The 15670-nt window shown below is 52.3% G+C and overlaps 2 protein-coding genes across 9 annotated transcripts in view; one reads left to right on the top strand and one right to left on the bottom strand.

Annotated features, from left to right (window-relative positions):
- The first annotated feature begins 141 nt into the window (after window positions 1–141).
- LOC122384045 (required for meiotic nuclear division protein 1 homolog) lies at window positions 142–8685 on the top strand. 7 transcript variants are annotated; one of them, XM_043371012.1, is made up of 8 exons: window positions 145–316; window positions 2107–2469; window positions 2806–2949; window positions 3869–3974; window positions 4710–4986; window positions 5348–5510; window positions 5901–6098; window positions 6530–8685. In XM_043371012.1, exons 2-8 carry the CDS (start codon window positions 2119–2121, stop codon window positions 6686–6688), a joined length of 1398 nt encoding a protein of 465 aa, XP_043226947.1. In that variant the 5' UTR covers window positions 145–316; window positions 2107–2118; the 3' UTR covers window positions 6689–8685. The 7 variants fall into 7 exon arrangements, with proteins under 7 accessions (XP_043226951.1, XP_043226947.1, XP_043226953.1 ...); XM_043371014.1 differs by having other exon boundaries at window positions 165–240; window positions 4767–4986; XM_043371013.1 differs by having other exon boundaries at window positions 165–240.
- Window positions 8686–8934: 249 nt separating this feature from the next.
- The window catches only part of LOC122384027 (ubiquitin carboxyl-terminal hydrolase 32-like), an 88777-nt gene continuing 82041 nt past the window's right edge, over window positions 8935–15670 (bottom strand). For both annotated transcript variants that reach the window (XM_043370987.1, XM_043370988.1), the window contains exons 21-28: window positions 14370–14567; window positions 13614–13942; window positions 12782–12989; window positions 12247–12438; window positions 11792–11914; window positions 10987–11352; window positions 10643–10732; window positions 8935–10393 (exon numbers count right to left, since the gene is read on the bottom strand). In XM_043370987.1, the coding sequence (XP_043226922.1) occupies window positions 10313–10393; window positions 10643–10732; window positions 10987–11352; window positions 11792–11914; window positions 12247–12438; window positions 12782–12989; window positions 13614–13942; window positions 14370–14567 (1587 nt within the window). In that variant the 3' untranslated portion in view covers window positions 8935–10312. The remainder of the gene's footprint in view (window positions 10394–10642; window positions 10733–10986; window positions 11353–11791; window positions 11915–12246; window positions 12439–12781; window positions 12990–13613; window positions 13943–14369; window positions 14568–15670) is intronic.

Here is a 15670-nt window from a genome sequence, read left to right as displayed (position 1 = left end):
AGATCTTTACTTCAAATGACATTTGAACAGCTTATACATGATAACAATTTGGGAATACTGCAATCTCTTCTTAAAAAATATGATATGGACTCTTTGGGAGCTGCCAAATTAACTATTCTAATATTTCGTATGTGGCGCATTAGAGACAAAATTCAGATTTAACTAGATTTAACTAGTTTGGAATTTGGGCGTCCTTCTGTCGTTCGTGGGGAAAAAATAAAGATTCCTAAAGATAGATAGGTAAGAGGAAAACATAAGGGAAAAAGAAGAACTTTGACTTTAGGAGAGGAGTGGTTGTTTGTTAGAAAGTTTCTTGGTAAGTATATTTGATGAAGATAAACATAGAAACTAAGAAGGTATAACAGAATGGGGGCACCAGTCGGGGAAACTATGGTAAAATCTGCTATTTTTAGCAGTCTGCTATTTTTAACAGAAATCTGCCAAAAATGGGTACGCATGTGACGTCATCGTACCCAAATATAGCAGATATGGGTCCCATACAAAAGCAGATCTGCACCCTAATTGAAGCAAATGTGCATCAAATGGCTGGCAGATTCATGATGAAAATAGTGCTGAGAGTGATCTCTGCTATTTTTGTTCAGATCCGACTATTTTCAAATTCATTATTTGAAAATAGTCGGATCTGAATGAAAATATCAGAGGACATTCTCAGCACTATTCTAGTAATGAATCTGCCAGGCATTTGATGCGCATTTGCTTCAATTAGGGTGCAGATCTGCTTTTGTATGGGGCCGTACCCAAATCTGCTATATTTGGGTACGATGACGTCACATGCGTACCCATTTTTGGCAGACTTCTGTCAAAAATAGCAGACTGCTAAAAATAGCAGATTTTACCATAGTTTCCCCGACTGGCACAGGCTGGGGCCAGGGAACTTCAATGCATATGTAACCCTAGCTGCCATTATGCCGATATAAGTTGATATTTACCTACCATTAAGGCTTGAGCATTAACATCTTATAAGTCAGGCTTTAATTCAGCTTGTTGTATTGTCCCATAAATATCATGTTACTACTAGGATGCTCAAAATTGAAGAAAATTAATATTTTCAGACTCACTGGCTATGAACTGTCATGGTCTTTACTTCTGATGAAATATACTTTCAGCTGGATGCGAGTACATGAGAGCGGGCCTCAGGTCAGCTGGCTGGCCAACTGGCGATGTACCTATAATAGCTACCCTGCTTTCAAATATAAACACGGAAGTAGATGAAGATAAACACAAAAAGGGCACTAATATATAAATCCATAGATAGGTATTTAGTACTTTTTAAAATATAGCACTAATATATAACAAGCTCTGCTAGAGCCACCATACGGCGGAAGGTGGCAAATAATCCAGTTATTACTGCGGCCCCATGAGAGCCAGGCTGGAAAAAATCATGTTACCAATTACCATTGACATGTCTAGCATAACAGGCAGACAGATTGTGCCTAAATTTTAGTGCAGCTTGTGGCACGACTTGGTGTGTTGAGATTTTGCTGCACAGGCACACAGATGAATGAAAAAATATTTGTGCAAGCAGATGATATGAGAAAAATTCAGGACTTCTGACCTCTGCTTGGGTTTCATAACTATCAGTATGCTGCTGATTTTCCCATGTATGGAAGGTTCTTGATGGCAATTATCTGCCTCTTATTGGGGGACTGCATGCCCCTCATGAATTAGCCAAATGAAAAGCCAGTAGACTGGCAGCTGGCAGCAATGTGATAAAGACAGTGGCCAAGTAGGACATAGGCTCAAATAGCACTCTGGTGTACTCCTGCACAAGGGCTGTAATTTATTTAATTTGATAATTATTTAATTTAATTTGCTGTGACAGTGACAGGAAAAATGTAGTAGTCAAAAATACAAATGTCAACAAAGCATACAGTTTTATGGTAGAAGGTTTTCCAATGTTTTGTACCTGTCTTGCACACAACAAGCTGGTGTAATTTATCTTCTGTCATGCAGTCATGGTCAAGATGCTTGTATGAGCTTGGCATTTCCATGGATGCTGTATGACCATGGATTTCCATGGATGCTGTAAGTCTTTTGTCTTATCCACCCTAAGATTGTCTTATGACAGAGTGTGTCTGATTTCAGCTGGCACACACGATGTCTATGCGCCGCCTGCTGAGTGTGACGGCCAGTCTGGCGCGTGTGGTCCCGGCGGCCCGCACGGTGTCCAGCCGCCTGTCCCCGGCGGTTCGCTGCCTGCCGCTGGCGGCCCGGCCGTCCGCCGTGCAGACGGCGATCGGCCGGTTCGGGTCCGCCGCGCCACTGTCCACCTCCGCTGCTGCCGCCGCCGCGCGCACGGAACCCCCGCCGCCCCCGGCCTCCGACTCTGAGGGAAAGAAGGCCATCGAGCTCGACCTGTCGGCGGTTCACTCCAAACGGCGGGTTCAGAGAAAACGCGCCGTGGTGAAAAATGACACGGAGACGCGCCAACAGCCGAGCGCTGAAGAGGTGAGTCCCGCCTTGTCCTTACTATCTAGCAAGTAATTTATCTCTCGTTCGGGACAGTCGGGAATCATGCCACCTTTGCCTTGCACTGGGATGCCTGAAGGCGGCGGGCATGTTTGGCCTATGAATGATGCAGCTACATCTGCAACATTATAACTTATTTCATTCTATTTTCATTTCATCTTATGTGAGTGTCGATGACTGGTTTCTTTTGCACTGGTTTTACTCAGCACTTTAACAATTGTTGCAGCTGCCCCGTTTTCAGGCCGTCAGCTGTTCCCCGTTCCTGCGCGGGTGTTTGTCGCTTTTCTTTGCAGCCTGGGTTCTGTCTGATTACAGTTGTTGGTACGAGATCGGACGCGCGCAAACGCACTGCCAGGGGAGGCGCACGTGTCCCATGTGTTCTCCTCAGAGCTTGATATACCTTCGTGCCCACCTTCGTACCAAAAAGTGTCTCCGTCCAAGACCAGGAAGAGGCACAAAGTAAGCACTGCTCAGTGTTCACATTCGGACATAACATGGGACGTATTTCAGGTGGCTTTAAAAGGAATACATGGCTATCCTGTCCTGCAGAATATTACAAACTCATTAGTCTTCATTATGTGGAGGTACTAATTTTCCCAAACGCATTCAGGTAGTCTCTGCTTGCTTGGTGAAGGAGGGGCTGTAGCTTTTCTATCTTTTTGGGCCACATTATTGGCTTCAGAATAAGAAAGTCAGATAAATGTACTGAAAACATGTTTTCAGTCATGCACGGCAGCTAAGCGTCAGGATTTCATGTTGGTGGCTTTGCATAAAACGATTCTTCTGACAAGAACGTCAGCTATTGACGAGCATGCCTCATTTATTCCACTACGTAGTATGGTCAGTCTTTTGATATTCCATTTGAGCGACAGACGCATTATGAAACAAACAATAAAAATGAAATCCCCGACATGCCTATGAAAATGGCCAAATCGCGAATATTATGCGACCGTGGCTGGGAGATCCAAGAATATCGTTACCATTACCGCTCCGTGTTTTTCACATCAAATTTGAGATATAAACGAGAATCTATTGGTCCGGTTTTCATCCACTGCTTGTTTTATATCATCCGCGTTCTGTATATAAACCGTGAAAAATTTTGCCGTGCCCGTGACATTGTGAAGGCTTATGTTATGAGTATGACCTCTGATGCTGGCGTTTCCCATATTTCTTTCTTTTCCTTCGGTCAAATACTTGGTTCTCAGCCAGATAGACGAAGTGGTTGAATTCTCCCCATCGGTGTCTAGTTGTTGTATGTCGTTCCTGCCGTATGATTTGGTGTACGCCCCTGCCATTCTGACAGCCCTCACGCTGTCTGCTCTCCCTTTGTTCCGTTGTTCCCGTCGCCCGTCTCTGACGATGTCGGCTCGTCCGACAGGATATGGAGGTGGTGGCCTACAGTACCGCCGAGGAGTACAACCTGGAGAGTCTGATGGAGGGCCTGCGCGAGCAGAACCTCTACCACCCGTCGGCCATGTCGGAGGGTAGGCTCACCGGCCGGCCCGGCTAACAATCGTACCCCAGTGGTCACCAGTCTGCAGTTGCACCAATGGCACTGACAGGGATATCATCACGCCGAATACGGGCCGCGACGCATGTTTGGTATCGTGCTCTGGAGGGTAGATTCACGGCATTGATGCATTCTAAGTTTACACCGCGTCTTGTTGAAGGCGTCACCGGAGGGATGTTATATGTTGTCACGGGTTGAAATGATAGAGCTGACATGTGTGGTTATGAGCCATTGGGAGTTAATTTGAAGCACGCCGTCGATCATGAGGCAGACACGTATGCTACCTCAGGCCTAACGTTTGCGAGTGTTGTGTTCTGCTCGCATTGCTTGGCATTTTTTTTTTTTTTGCACAGCACGTGCATGTGATGAATGATTTGTCATGCAGCAGCCTCCTGCATAATTGCACAACCTTGATTGAGTGTGGTCGATTTGCATCTAAGCCTCTCAGCACCACTCAGACTTGCTCGCGACATGTTTTGTGACTGCTATCGTTTTTATTTTTGCCTGCAGTTTGCTTGCCATGGTATCATTCACCACCTGACGCTTGAATCGATCTCTCACTATCGCCCGCGCTGCCCCGGCACCGCGCACCGCCGCCTGCAGCTGCACTGGCCCCGCTGGCCGGCCGCGCCGGTCCGCGCGGGCCGCCGGGACTCGTCGATCGGAGGTAGTGTGTCGGTCTGACCGGGCGGGCGGCTGTGTCGGACAGACGGCCGCGGCGGCGTGCTGTGGCAGCCGCCGCTGACGGAGCACGCCCCCGCTGCAGACGTTCACGACGTACTGCACGTGGCGGCGCGCTACACGCTGGGCGCCGAGCCGCGAGAGATCTACCTGTTCCGAGAGGGTACCGTCGTGTTCTGGAACGTGCCGGAGCTGGAGCGGCGCTCGGTGCTGGAGTTTATACGTCAGTTCCAGGAGGGCAGCTACGACCAGGAGACGGTGGAGGAGGAGTCGGACAGCATGCCCTACTCGTACACGGAGGTGTTGTGAGTACCGGGGGGCCGGGGCGATGCAGGGCGGGTGAGGGACAAAGGCGAATAATGTGAACATTTACATTTGCAGTGCCACTAACTTACTGATGTTGCAGCTGATGTCTGATGATATCATAAGGTAGAAAATTATGGTTCGTAACCTGGCAATGCTGAATATATCAATTATTTATCTCATCTGGTAAGCATCGACAATTAAACATATGAAATTTTTCAATGCTCGTAATTTTGTCAACGTATTCTATATAGCTATTATAGTGCCTAAGTGGTGTCCTCTAATTGCCGTCGCCACCTCTACCGGGCGGCGTTACGTACCGCTCCCACTGCTACTACAACCCCCTACTATCTCCATTCGCAGCAACAAGACCCGTCTGGTGAACGGACGCATTCTGCTCAACATGGAGGGCTCCACCGACCTGGAAAAGTACGCCTTCTCTAACGCGATGGCGCTCTCCGTCAAACTGGGCATCTGGGAGTCGGCTCTGGAGCGCTACATCGACAGCATCCGGTTCGTCACAGACGTAAGTTAAGACGATGTAAGATGCAGGACCAGGTACAGATGTGAATGGATGGAATTCTGGTGGGCCTGGTTGCTGCCGATTTGCGTCTTTTTTATTATGTTTTCTCACTGGCTGTGGCTTCTCGGCGATAACGATGTTTTACCTTGTTGACCACTCCTTGTTCTTTTTCATCACATGATTGCTAAGGCGACTGTGCCTCGTATTTTATTGCCAGTGGTGATACAAAACGCTGACGTATGCTCTTTATAAGTCACTTCAAAGGAAGAAAACAAAATGTTTCGTGTTTCTTTTTTCTGCTTGTATAATAGCTTAACATAAAATTGTACGAATGGTGCCTTTGTCAAGATGACTGGCGCGGATGTCCTAACCTGCCGCTGTTCTGATTACCAGGAGCTGAAGAAGGGCGGCCGGATCAGCATGAAGAAGGAGGAGGTGCTGAAGAAGAACGGCGAGCTGTTTGGGCTGCGCCACCTCATCAACCTCAGCTCCGACTGTCTGGACACGCCCGATTTCTACTGGGACAAGGACAACCTGGAGAGCCTCTACCAGAAGACGTGCAACCACCTCAACATCGCCAAGCGCACCAGGGTCAGTAGCTTGCCTTCATGGTATGACCAACTTCTTCGGCTGATGTGTTTTAGTTTGCTAACGTTTCAATGAAAGCCGTACGAAGGCGTGGCTATAATTTGGTGAGAGTAAACATAATTACTGCGTTTCCATGGCACAAGATGAGCCGATTTTGCAAAATGGTTTTTCTCCATCATATCGTTTAGACATCATTTAAAATTGTAAATATAGCTGGACTAGGTACTAGCTTGAGGATTGGTATCCGAGAAAATCACACGTGAAATCTCGTTAAATCGATTAAGACGTGTCATTGAAACGTAGTGAATATCTTTGTGGTCGTCTACATTCACTCTCTCATAAGTCTCATAAGTACCAGCACGCATCGTCCGTGTCTTGGCGTCACAAACGGCCGCTATCGAAAAGCCTAATTCGTCTCCTTCTCTCACATGCAGGTGATGAACGAGAAGCTGAACCACTGCGTGGAGCTGGCCGACATGCTGACTACCAACCTGGCCGATCAGCACCACGTGCGACTCGAGTGGATGATCATCGCGCTCATCATGGTCGAGGTCGGCTTCGAGGTCATCCACTTCCTGGAGCGGTACACCTAGACGAGGGAGTGCTCGAGCTCTGCCGGCACAGGACTCTGTGAGAGGTGGGGAAAAGCAGACCACTGCCTGGGGTTGCAGCTGCTGATGTGTATAACAAGTGGGTCTTGTTAGGGCCGACCATCAGCAGGCTCCAAGACTGACATATGGCAGACTCGGCTGAAGCCAAAGTGACTCAGCTGCGTGCCGCAAATCGTCGTCTGGCGAGCTTTGAAGTCCCGGCTGGCACTGTTCGGATTTCAATGATAGGGTCGGAAAATGAGTTTCCGCTTCCTTTTGCCCGGTATGGAGTGGCACGTTCTATGCCGGCGTTTGAGTGCCGTGATGTCGCCTGCAATGCGGCTTTCATTGGACTGTGATTGTGGTATCCATACTCGTGGGAGTCGGGTCCCAGAACCGTCCTCCAAAGACTTTGTAATTATCTTTGAAGGTCTCAGGCTCGGGAGTTGATTTTAATGTGTCTGACAATCACGAGACCTTAGCTGATACAATTTCTAAGAATAACAATGAAACTGGAGTGGCTCTCAGCTGAAATTCGCGCAGCTGGTTACGCACAGTTTTTTTTTTCTACCAATCAAAGTTCATATGTTCTACGACTGTGCCGCAGGTAAAATAGTTTACGACAAATCACCTCTGTCCACATTGCTTCGTCGGAATGCTGTGTTGAAGAGATACCTCATCTTACATGGTTCTTCCAAGTCAGCGTCGTCTACCCAATGGTGTGTATTGTATTTGTGATTATGTGTGGCCCTCAGAAATGTGCATGGATCCGAGAAAATGGATCTGGGATCTGATCCCACGGATCCTGATCTCGGATCCGACGGGATCATAGATCCAGCTCTGTAATTTATCGAGAGATCCGTAGGGATCACAGATCCGAGTCTCATTTTTTGCTTGAGATCCAGTGAGATCATAGATCCTCACTTATTTTTGTCAACACATAAATCCCAAAAAAGCACTTGTTACAACTCACAAACGTTCTGTTTTAGTTATTTTATGTGATCGCACGTCATAATCCATAGTTTTGTGTGACTTATTGGCATAGAAACCCTTTAAAACATGGTTCCAAATGTGGTGCCTGGTGGGATCCACTCAGATCATAGATCCATGTTCTTAATTTATCGTCAGATCATATGAGATCATAGATCCAAGATGTATTTTTCACGCCGGATCCGGTGGGATCATAGATCCCAACATGTACTTTGCTTCGAGATCCACTGAGATCATAGATCCATCACTGGGATCCACGCACATGTCTGGTGGCCCTAGTTATTTATTATTTTGTGAAAGATTGAAAACGTTTGAACTAAAAAGGAAATTAGGCTTACAGTGTTGCTTCGGAACTGTGTTCGTTTTCTCAGCCGATTGATCGTCACCTGTGATGTTCGGGAGGTGCCAGCACCGATCTTGTCGCCCGCGAGGTGTTTACTGGTCAGGATATATCGGGTAGATGCGTCTGGGGGATGGAAGGGAGTGTCAGATGATCAAACGACTGACCAGGGCCGTCATTGTCGGACACCGACGTCGCGCCTGGGGCTGCCACCATGCCAGTGATGCCTTTTTATTGTCCCCTGTGGTGCTGGCGGGGACCGGGGGATGGGGTCAATCGGTGACCATTTGGTACGTCGGTTACGAGGCTGGCTCATGATGTGTATATGACTTACCGTGATTGATAATTATGTTTTAGTGATTGTTTTTGCACAGTGAACACCGGCCGGGCTAGCTGTAATCCTTTGTGCGCCGTGGTGTCCGCATACCTAGTGCAGTCTGTGTAAAACCGCGCCGGGTCGACTGTAACGCGGCTGTTCCGTTTTCCATCGTGTGTGATTTGTGTTGCTAATGTGCGTGACCACCCCCGGGTGTCTGGTAAACCGTTTGCACCTCTCTGCTCAGACGCCCCGCACGTTATATGTCGACCGCACCGCGAGCACTGCACCGACCCGGGCTGGTGAATGGCTTCTAGTGAGAGATCTGGTCAAATACAGTGACTGATGTTTGTATTTTGGTGTTTGTGGTTGATTCATTGAGACTGAAATTTGATTGACTTTTTTAACACCGCAAGGTGGTACGTAGAACTTGTCAGGCAATGGAAAATAGGTAATCACGAAATACTGACGGAAACTTCAAACGCTCTGCTTCAACCAAGCTGCCACCAGCACAAACCCGCTTACGTGTGCCATTTCCAGCCAGATCCTCTGATAAACCTCTCCAATTCCACCGCCTCCTTTGCTCGCTTCAGACCCGTCCGCCATGCACAGTCTGGGATATATTGGATCACAGGACAGTACGGACACAGCTCTGGCCAGGCCGCACGCACGGGCCCGTCGGCCCCACTCGCAAGGCGGGCCGTCGCCCACACTGGCCTCGGCGGCGCCGGGCGCGCTACACAGGCTAAGAAAACAGATACATACTGGGCCGCCCGCGGCCGCCGCGAGGCTAAGTAGATAAATGATTCGATTATCACACGTCATGTAAATGGGCGCAGCCGCGGCGGCTATACACTATTCACGGATATATGTGGTACGTACGTAATCTCCGTCGGCGTCAACTCAGGATCAATCAGCGGCCGGCCGCCCGGTGTGGGCGGGGGCGGCGGCGGGTCGCCCGCGCGCCCCAGCGCCCCGCCGGCCGCGTCACCAAATTATTGCACGGCCCACCGGCGGCAGACTCACAGCGGGCCGAAACGGCGCGCGCCAGCAGCCCTAACAAGAATAGACGTTTTGATTCGGCATGCGCGGGCAATAAACGGTGCGTAAATCAACTGTACGTAACTGGCATGATAAGCGAGTGTGGCCGGCCTCGACCGACCACCGATTATTTGTACTAGCACATGAACGCAAAAGTGTGTCGGCCCCACCGCCACACTAGCTGCTAAGGATACCGATGTGGCGACACAGCCCCCTCCCATCCCCGGTACACAACGCGTGACAACACAGCACGACCAGCCGCCCGGTCTGGTCAGTCAGCCAGCCCACTGGCACTCGGTCCACAGCTGAAACGGACCCGGCGCGTCCCGCCGGGTGTCCCCCCCCCCCCCCCCCGCCCGTCCGGTCCCGTCCAGTACCCGCCTTCAGTCCGCCGCAGTCGGCGGGACGCCCCGCCCGCCCGGGTGCTCGGTGCTCAGTGACAGCCCAGTCGCGGCCGCCGCCAGTCCCAAACACACACACACGGCGGCCGGCCGTACGGCGAGATCAGTCCCAGCACTCCAGCAGAAACGGCAATCACAAGTTACTGTCCCAGTGGCTCACGGCAGCACCTTTCAGCAACCGTGAGACAGCCGTCAGCAGACGTGAGACAGCCGTCAGTCACTGATAATACAGCCATCAGCGCCCTTCAGTCACTGAGAATACAGGAGCCAGCCGGCCCCTCAGTCAGCGTCAGCAGACATCAGAGCCCGTCCGAAACAGTGTTCAGCAGCGTATGCCGCTCGCTCAGCGAACTGTCAGCGTTGATCAGCATCCGTCGGCGGCTCGCTCCGCAGATGCCAGCGCTGTATAATGCGGCTCGCTCAGCAGATGTCAGCAGCCACGCAGCGGTGGTCAGCAGTTTCGGCAGACTTCAGCAGCGGATGTGTGGCTCGCTCAGCAGCCGTCGCCGGCTGGCTCAGCGGACCCCGGCCAGTTCCAGTCACATAACGGAGCACACCTTTTTGAACTCGTTCTCGTACTCCTGCTGCACTTCTTCCTTGTTTACCGGCTTACCGGTCACCTGGGGGAGGGGGTAAGGGTACACGTCAGACAGGGACGGGACGCGACACCGGCTTACCGGTTGCGAGATGGGGAGGTCACGGAGGCAGGTTAGTCAGGGACGTGATGTCACAGGGTTTGACCGAGGTGATCGCCTGAGAATTAGTTCGGTCCAGTATTTTAAGACACAAAACATAACACTTGGCCGCCCATGTCCAAGAAAAGAATGCATGGAAGTAGGAAAAAAGCTCACCAGTAACTGACCATTTACCTTGGGCATGTAGCTGTCGTAGTCGATGCCGTCCCGCTCGTAGAAAAGGATGTAGGCAGAGTTGGTGTCGATCTGTGACTCCGGCACCTCCTAAAGTAACCGGATAGAGAAAAAAAAATCAGCCAAGAACCAAGTTCAAACAGCACCTACGAATCAACTACAACATTGCCAAAATGAAATAACTACAACATTATGAAGTAGCAGGTTGCTTCAGGAATGAAGAAAAAACTTCAGAACCCAACATCACAACTCTATCAAACCGTAGTCCCCCAAATAAGCACGAGTTCTACCGTCCATCCTCACCCCCCCCCCCCCCCCATCAATCCCATCGTCAGCTCTCTCACCTTGCACGAGCTGTCGTTGTAGAAGAACCACTTTCCGGCGTCGTTCTGTGCGTAGCAGACGTAGTGGCCGCCGCCCATGATGCCCGTGTGGCAGCTGAGAGCGTAGAGCCGGTACCGCAGCAGCAGCGGGTCCCTGCCGGCCTTCAGTCGCTGCTGGTGGAAATCCTGCAGCACGTCGCCGTACATGACGGAGCCGTTCCGGATCCGGCCCCTCTGTCCGGCGGAGAGCGGCGCCCGCAGTCCGGCGCTGGAGGGGGTGGTCGAGGCGGCGCCCGACGAGGTCGAGTCGCCCGAGGAGAGCACGTCCCAGTCGAGCTCGGGCGAGTCGGCCGACAGCTCACCCAACTCAGCGCGGTGGTGGAGCACCTGGGGAGGCGGGCGGAGAGGTGAGGCGGCGGGGAACACTTGTTTGTTTATTGGGGCTTAAGCGCGCGCCGACTACAAGGTCATTTTGCGCCCATAGGCGGGGAACACTCACTGGAGACACACTGACGCTGAGAAACAATGAAATCTGACATGGGCAAGAAGAAAGAAGAAGGAAGAATATCCACTAGGGCTCCAAAGCACGAAAACATACGGTGCGGAGGGGTGTCAAGAGGTCTTTTTTTTTTAGTCGGGCCTGATCCACCGGGAATGAAAGCGGGACTAAGCTTGAAAATACTGTCACTTGGATGAAGAATTAACGGGCGCTAAATTATGCCAACATATCAAGCAACACTGAAAACCTACGAGAGCAGCTAGCATGCAATTTGCACCAGATAAAGTACTCTCTTTTTGCTAAGGTGACCCATCCTCTCCTACTGACCGTTTGCCGAGGCACAGATGCCAGGTAGTCGGTCGGGTCAAAGTCCTTAAACGGAAAGTTGACCACCTTTTGTGACTTGACCCACCGGCCGCCGACCGACTGGAACCGCTTCAGGTGCACAATCTGGGCGAGGCAGAGGAACGGCAAAGTCAGATTCGACGCGGAAGGCGAGTGTTGTAGGCGGCTTACTGACACCCAAACTACTTAGGACAGTGCTTAACAACACCGACACGACGACACCGATACTGGTCTGCTCTTGATGCTCAACATAACTACAAATCCTTAGTAGAATTTTCGTAAGAATTCTTAATAGACATTCATTAGAAACAAAACTTAAATGCATTTGAATCCATATACCCAGCAAACAAGCAACCAACCATATTGACTAGGACAAGTTATTCTCCCAGACAGCACACACCGACACCAAGACCGCGTCCCGCGAGGCCGGAGCGTACCAGTATGGGCGGTAACCTCCAGATCTGCAGCTTCTTGAGTGCTAACTGGTGCGTCTTGCACTTTGAGCAGTAGTACTTTTCCTGTTCGCCGAGCGCCTCCTCGCGAGTAAACGCCTGCAGACAGCTGTTGAGATCGATGGGCTCCGTCTGACGCTGGCGCATTAGTGGTACGGACGGGTCCTCCAAACACACCTGAAATACAGGGTACAACGTGTCAACTTGCTAGAACCGGACACCTGTCAGTCTCCAGAAACCAAAGAACGAGTTAGCGTGAAAGTTGCCAAAGATGACAAAAATCAGGCGCCGGTCAGATGTACAAAAATGAGCAACAAAATAAAACGAGCGGAATCATTAAAGCACGTATTCATCCACTAAGAAACATACCAAACTAATACCGTACAGTCACATCTTGACTAACTATATCTTCGCAATGAGGTTCAACCAAGGTCCTTCACTTTAAACTCATCACAGCGTACCCTTCCATTATAATCCACCCTCCCCTCCTCTCCCTGCCCAGCCGTTCCCCAGGTCCCACCTTCTCCTGGCCGCCCAGGTAGCGCAGGTGGAGCGCCGTCGGGTCCCAGTCGATCGCCAGGTAGGCGGGCGTCACCGGCAGCGGCGCGTCCGAACACGACACCACACAGCCGCGACAGAACCGGTACCAGGCGCAGTGCGAGCACGCTGAGCCCGTCTTGTTGACGCACTTGAGCACGAACGGGTACTTGTAGCCCAGGCTGTCGTCGCTGGCGACACAGAACGGGTGGTCAGTTCAAGAACCCAGAATTAGACTTCGCAAGTATACTCAAGCTGCAAGTTCCCCTTCTCCAAAAGATTTGTTTGTTTTGTTGGGTTAGGCCCTTTCGGTCTGACAAGACCATTGCAGAGCCGGAAGGATGACAGGAATTAGGGGGAGACATTGGTCTGGGCAGGCACCCTAGTGAGTCGCCGGGGCTGAGCCCGTCCAGAGGATAGGCCACCCAGCCCCAAGGCACTCACTGCACCCGGCTACGGGGTGCGCTCCCTCAGGAGCAGCGGTGCCGCTCCAAGGGAGCAGCCCGCATGAGATAAAGTTGCCTGTCCAGCCCGGAGGGGGGTTGCGGCGTGGAGGAGAAGGATTTCAGTATCCTGAAATTCTAAAGAAGATACAAGACAGCTAAGTAAAAACCATTAGCAGAGTTTATCCTAAGTTATAACTTAGCATTACTGTTATTATACATACAGGACCACATTGTAAGACCCGTCAACGACCTAGAATACCAGCCAGCAACTCAGCTCTATCCCCTGTCCATCACTCCCCTCCCCTCCCTTCCCCTCCCCTCCCCTCCCCTCCCCTCCCTCTCTCCCCTCTCCCCACCTCCCGCACTCACCAGTCCTGCGCGTGGTTGGCCAGGCCCAGCTCGGAGGCGGGCGGCAGCGGCGACACGAGCCGCGCCACCTGTGTCCAGACGGCGCGGTACAGCTCGGCACCGCACACCTCCGCGCCGCACTGCACCATCACCGGCAGGCCGAACAGCAGCGGGCGCGTCTTCTGCGCCGACAGCAGGTACGCCTCCTGGCGCTCCATCTTGCGGTGGTAGGCGACCACGAAGCCCTTGTGCAGGTCGTCCAGGTCCAGGTGGCAGCTGACGCCCGACGAGGCGGTGCTGGCCGCGTCCGAGTCGGCGTACCGGCCGCCGGCGGCGGCAGGCTCCTCCTCCTGCCGGGACGAGGACAGAGGGGGGTCAGCCGCAGATCAACGCGCCTGTAGACAGCCGCGCGGACCAGTGGGAACGATCCAACAACCATTCATCAGCCCTAGGGTATTGGTCGGTCATAGGATCGCCTATGAACCAACCATAAAACGGTCATAGGCTCAACAGCAGAGGACACAGCATTGGCCATACCCGCACCGGAGGCCCCTGAGCCTTCATAGACCTGACATAAACCAGACCCATCAACCATTGCGTCAGCCAGAAAATACATCCTAAACAGACACAGTGAGCCTTACACCAGGCACTGAGCTGAACTAGGTCCCCTCAGTCTGGTCTGATCTGGTCTAGGAGGCCTCCCTTCTCCAATGACCCACATGCGACAGCTCTCGTTCGGGCTGAGCGATGCCTCTATCTCCTATCCCCGGTACTCACGTGCGGCAGTTCGCCATTCGGCTGGTGCGCGGCGCCGTTGGGCACACCGGCCGGCGGCGGTCGCTGGCCGTGGTCACTCGACTCGCTGACACCGGAGCCGGCCCGGGAAGAGCACGGTCGGTGACACAGCGCCGGTACCTCAAACGCGTACAGGCCGGCCGTCGAGCCGCGCACCCGCTGGTCGTCGGGAACGACGTACTGGGGGGTGGAGGAGGAGGGGGTCAGCACACGGGCTGGTGGGCAGACAGGCAGGGGGAGGCAGTGGGAAGAAGGGAGAAGACGGGTAGAATGGTGTGAGACGGTGATCGTACAGGAGGAATGAGAATGTATGAATGATAAAAACGAACGATTAGATCGAGTCGGATGTGAGGATACACTAGTTGAAGGTACACTACAAGCAATTACGGCGGTGAATGCGGCACACCAGAACGTGTTTGTTGCCGAGTACCGATACCACGTGACGGCACGGGACGGTCGGAGCGCGACTACGGCCCCGGCCGGCGTGCTGGTCAGGACCGATCCTGGTCTGTCGGTGCGTCCGGTCACGCGTCAGCGCCCCCACGCCCAAGATAAAAGCTTATGCGTTCCGAAATATACTTATCACACCTCTTCTACCGACTGTGCCGCCAACAACATCAGCGGACCGCGGCTCCAATGAGGGCAGCCGAAAAGGCCGTCCCACAGTTGGTGCCAACGATGGTGGAGACTTTTGGCAAGACATGAGTCCCTTCACAAATGCAACGTGTAGCCTGATAAAACTATTATTTTCTATCATACTTATAGACTGGTTAGTTCATACTGTGTGATCCAGCGGAGAGACAACCTCAAGCCCCGCCAACATCCTTCCACTGTGTGATCCAACGGAGAGACGATCTCCAGCCCCGCCAACATCCTTCCACTGTGTGATCCAACGGAGAGACGATCTCCAGCCCCGCCAACATCCTTCTACTGTGTGATCCAACGGAGAGACGATCTCAAGCCCCGCCAACATCCTTCTACTGTGTGATCCAACGGAGAGACGACCTCAAGCCCCGCCAACATCCTTCTACTGTGATCCAACGGAGAGACGATCTCAAGCCCCGCCAACGCGGGCAGGAGAGGGGAGGAAAGCGAGGCTCGCGTGGTGGCACAGAAAAGCAGGCATCGTGGCCGTCGTGCCGCTGCAGGCCACCGCCGTTACCCCGTCCAGGCTCAGGATGAGTTGTGAGGCAATGTGCGGTGCGTGGCCAGGAGCAGACGGCCGGCGCGGCGGTACGCATGTCGCCGCCTCTGCCGAGCCGTGGCACCGCCGCCGCCGAGAC

The sequence above is a fragment of the Amphibalanus amphitrite genome, unplaced genomic scaffold (genome assembly GCF_019059575.1).
Source record: "Amphibalanus amphitrite isolate SeventyFive unplaced genomic scaffold, NRLGWU_Aamphi_draft 000180F_arrow, whole genome shotgun sequence".
NCBI classification, from domain to species: Eukaryota; Metazoa; Arthropoda; class Thecostraca; order Balanomorpha; family Balanidae; genus Amphibalanus; species Amphibalanus amphitrite.
Note: the sequence above shows the minus strand (reverse complement) of the source record. Positions and strands in the feature narration are given on the sequence as shown.

Bases quoted from the DNA above. Each gene is read 5' to 3' on its own strand.
- LOC122384045 (XM_043371012.1), top strand. From the start codon at position 2,119: ATGTCTATGCGCCGCCTGCTGAGTGTGACGGCCAGTCTGGCGCGTGTG. The intron at 2,950-3,868 runs GTAAGCACTGCT...CTCGTCCGACAG, and splicing joins AGACCAGGAAGAGGCACAAA to GATATGGAGGTGGTGGCCTA. The intron at 6,099-6,529 runs GTCAGTAGCTTG...TCTCACATGCAG, and splicing joins ACATCGCCAAGCGCACCAGG to GTGATGAACGAGAAGCTGAA.